Source organism: Rhinopithecus bieti, unplaced genomic scaffold (genome assembly GCF_001698545.2).
Source record: "Rhinopithecus bieti isolate Rb0 unplaced genomic scaffold, ASM169854v2 scaffold_7673, whole genome shotgun sequence".
NCBI lineage: Eukaryota > Metazoa > Chordata > Mammalia > Primates > Cercopithecidae > Rhinopithecus > Rhinopithecus bieti.
Genome location: NW_016806375.1, coordinates 5,948,773 through 5,952,941, shown reverse-complemented (window position 1 = coordinate 5,952,941; position 4,169 = coordinate 5,948,773). Strand labels below are relative to the sequence as shown.

The window sequence follows — 4,169 nt, the reverse complement described above, 5'->3', positions numbered from 1 at the left end:
CGCCACCATGCCCAGCTCATTTTTGTATTTTTTTAATAGAGACAGGGTTTCACAATGTTGGCCAGGAAGGTCTTGATTTCTTGACCTTGTGATCCGCCTGCCTCGGCCTCCGAAAGTGTTGGGATTACAGGCGTGAGCCACCGCACCCGGCCTTTTTTCTTTTCTTTTCTTTCTTTCTTTCTTTTTTTTTTTCTTAAGAAGGAGTTTTCCTCTTGTTGCCCAGACTGGAGTGCAATGGCATGATCTTGGCTCACTGCAACCTCCAGTTCCTGGGTTCCAACGATTCTCCTGCCTCAGCCTCCTGAGTAGCTGGGATTACAGGCGTGTGCCACCACACCGGGCTAATTTTGTATTTTTAGTGGAGGCTGGGTTTCACCATGTTGGTCAGACTGGTGTTGACCTCCTGACCTCAGGTGACTTGGATCTATATTTTGATGTCTCTCATTAATTTTGGAAATTTCTTGGCCATTATATCTTGAAATATTTCTTCTGCCCATTCTCTCTCTTTTGGTATTCTAATTATGCGTGTGTTTGATACTTTGATGTGTCCCACAGCTCTTGGATGTTATGTTACATTGTTGATATTGGGGGTTTTTTGTTTTGTTTTGTTTTGTTATTTAAACTGTTTCTGCATTTTAGTTTAGGTAATTTCTATTTACCTGTCTTTGAGTTCATTGATTCTTTCTTTGGCTTTCAGGTCTACTAATGATCCTATCAGAGGCATTCATCATCTGTGTTACTGTGTTTTTCACTTTTAGCATTCCTTGTTTGATCTTTTCTTACAGTTTCCATTTCTTTGTTTTACTTTCTAGTATTTTTATCTATATTCTTCCCAGATAGCAGCCATACAGGGCAAGATTTGGATTCTATTAGTTTTTTCTTACGTGTCTTTTGCATATCATAAGTTTGGAAAAAACTTTTGACCCAGAAATCACCAAGAGCTCTCCAAAACAGGACATTGGTGCACTCAGGCTAGCTCAAGAAAGCAGGAAATGACAGGAGAGTCACAGACTGGTTGCATTGTGGAGCAAAGAGCTGCTGGGTGTATCCATCAACCTGATTGATTTTCTCAGGGCCAGTGGTCACCTAAGTCTATTCTTTCTTTCCTTATCTACTTCAGAAGACCATTAAAATATTTACTCTTGTTAAACCTAAACAAAATGAATATGGGTTACTTTTACATATCTTGTGTTCTTGAATAAGTCATAGGTCCTGGATTTTGGCAGTTTGTAACATTAGGTTTATAGAACCTCACAAGGGCCCATTTTTCTGTCAGTTCCAAAACAAGAAACTTCCTGAGTCCTTCGTCTAAAATATATTGTCTCGGCCGGGCGCAGTGGCTTGTGCCTGTGATCCCAGCACTTTGGGAGGCTGAGGCGGTGGATCACCTGAGGTCAGGAGTTTGAGACTAGCCTGACCAATATGGTGAAACCCTGTCTCTACTAAGAATGCAAAAATTAGCCGGGTGTGGTGGCTTGCACCTGTAATCCCAGCTACTCAGGATGCTGAGATAGGAGAATTGCTTGAACCCAGGAGGCGGAGGTTGCAGTGAGCCAAGATCGCACCACGGCACTCCAGCCTGGGCGACAGAGTGAAACTCTATCTCAAAAAAAAAGAATTGTTTCTATCTGGCCACAGTCACAAATGTTTGTTCATTTGTTCATTCATTCATTCAAATGTTTTGTAAGCCTGCTATCTCAGTGTTACATTACGTTCAGATTACACTGATGAACAACATGTCTTTCCTCCAGGAGCTAGAGAGATTCCTACTTCACTAATACAAGGGTGTGGTTAGTACTATGATGGAGGTGCAACATGCTGTGGGACACAGAGGGTGTAGTATTTCATTTGGGCTAGGGGAGATGGGTTAGTGCTTTCGGAAAAGGTAGCATTGTAACTAGGTTTTAAAAAAAATTATTAGGATCATGACAGGCAAAGAGGTAGATGGCCATTCTAAGCTAAGTAAACAGCTTATGTAAAGGCACTAATTCATGAAGTAGTTGGTAAACAATTTATGCGCTACTCCTTTGAGAGCCTGGTTCATCTTTTCTCTTTCTCTGGTTATTAGACTTATTATTTGTTGTTGTCCTTTCTCTCTTTTTGGCTATTCTTACCTCCTTTGTTTTCCTATAGTTCCTAGTGGTAGATCTTATGGCATTAGTTTTATAGTCTAGGACACAGAGATGGAGGATCACCTGTATTGCCTCCAAGGGGAAGTGCAGGGCAACATTATTTCTCTATTCAACCTGTGTTTCAGAGTGTGTACTTAGAATAGTAAAGTGAATCTTGCATGAATGTGGGCCCTGCCCACAGGGCAGATGACTCCGTACTAGAACATAGTGGAATAGACCAAAACCTTCTACAGCATGTATGAGACACTTGGCCCATCGACCCTATTTATGCCCTTTACATTCAGCACCCTCATATCGACTTCTCTCCTCTTTCCTACCAAGCAAAGGAGTACTGTTCAAAGACGCAAATGCGTTCTGCCTTAGTTTCTTTTATTGCCAAAACATTTATCTTTACGTTGCAAACTAGTTTTTCTTCTATTTAGTTTCAACATTTAGCAGGTTGTTTAAAAAGGGACCAAAAGATATAAAGGGACCATCTTCCTTGTTTCAGGGACTGGTAGGTCAGGGTTAAGGTTAAGGTAGGGGTTAAGACCAGATCCTGTTTTGCAGTCTGCCTGGGAGGTGAAAAACCTGAGAAGAAGACCACTGGTAGCATATGTATGGAAAGGAGACAGGCTGCCCTTACATCTTTTCCGGAGGAAAAACTGTTGGGGAGCCAGGCATATATGGAGAAGAATCCTTAATGGTTTATACTCTTGGGAAGTCCTGTGCCCAGCCAGTTATTTGCTTTGACTTGGCTATTTATGGTCTGGTTCTGGTCTTTTTTTTTTTTTCCCCTAACCAAGACAAATGAGGGTCAATTAAGGAAAAGGGACATAAGATACCTATTCGAAAACGGAATTCCTCTTAACTCTCATGAAATGACAAGTAGAATTGTTAGTATATGTGAGCACTGAGAATTACTTTATTGATGAACACTGGTATTTACACTGGCATTTTCTCTGGTGTAGGAAGCTGAACCATCTGTCTCCAGAAATGTCTTCGGAAAGTAAAGAGCAACATGACCTTTCACCCAGAGACTCAACTGAAGGAGATGACAGTTCTCCATCTGGGATCCATCTGGAGGTTCAAAGGGAATCAAGTACTGACTTCAAGCAATTGGAGACCAATGATCAATGCAGGCCTTATCATAGGATCCTTATTGAGTGTCAAGAGAAATCAGATACAAACTTCAAGGAGTTTGTTATTAAAAAGCTGCAGAAGAATTGCCAGTGCAGTCCAGCCAAAGCCAAAAATATGATTTTAGGTTTCCTTCCTGTTTTGCAGTGGCTCCCAAAATACGACCTAAAGAAAAACATTTTAGGGGATGTGATGTCGGGCTTGATTGTGGGCATATTATTGGTGCCCCAGTCCATTGCTTATTCCCTGCTGGCTGGCCAAGAACCTGTCTATGGTCTGTACACATCTTTTTTTGCCAGCATCATTTATTTCCTCTTGGGTACCTCCCGTCACATCTCTGTGGGCATTTTTGGAGTACTGTGCCTTATGATTGGTGAGACAGTTGACCGAGAACTACAGAAAGCTGGCTATGACAATGCCCATAGTGCTCCTTCCTTAGGAATGGTTTCAAATGGGAGCATGTTATTAAATCACACATCAGGCAGGATATGTGACAAAAGTTGCTATGCAATTATGGTTGGCAGCACTGTAACATTTATGGCTGGAGTTTATCAGGTAAGGAGCAATGAAACAATTGGTTATTTCTAGAAAAGTAGTCTAGTACATGAAATCTCATATCTGTAAGGGATCGTAGGAATCACAATAATTAAAGCTACCATTTATTGAGAGTTCAGGATGTATGAAGGGTAGAGGCAAAATTCAAACCCTAACCTGACTCCACAAGTAACATAAGGCTGGTTCATTGGACCTCCACCACCCAGTACAGCTCCTTAATTTTACATGTCAGAAAATCTTGGCTTTGCTTGAGATTATTTGTGGCTGGGTATTGGCAGAGTCAGCATTAGCAGTGAGGCAAGTAGGTAACAAAATGGGGGTTGAGAGTGCAGGAGTTTTCTTTTTTTTTTTTTTTTTTTTTTT

The 4,169-nt window shown here is 41.2% G+C and overlaps 1 protein-coding gene across 1 annotated transcript in view; it reads left to right on the top strand.

Moving 5' to 3' along the window:
• SLC26A2 (solute carrier family 26 member 2) overlaps positions 1-4,169 on the top strand; it is a 36,047-nt gene that overhangs the window by 24,513 nt on the left and 7,365 nt on the right. Inside the window, exon 2 of the mRNA XM_017875799.1 lies at positions 3,083-3,806. Coding sequence (XP_017731288.1) covers positions 3,108-3,806 — 699 coding nt within the window. The 5' untranslated portion in view covers positions 3,083-3,107. The remainder of the gene's footprint in view (positions 1-3,082; positions 3,807-4,169) is intronic.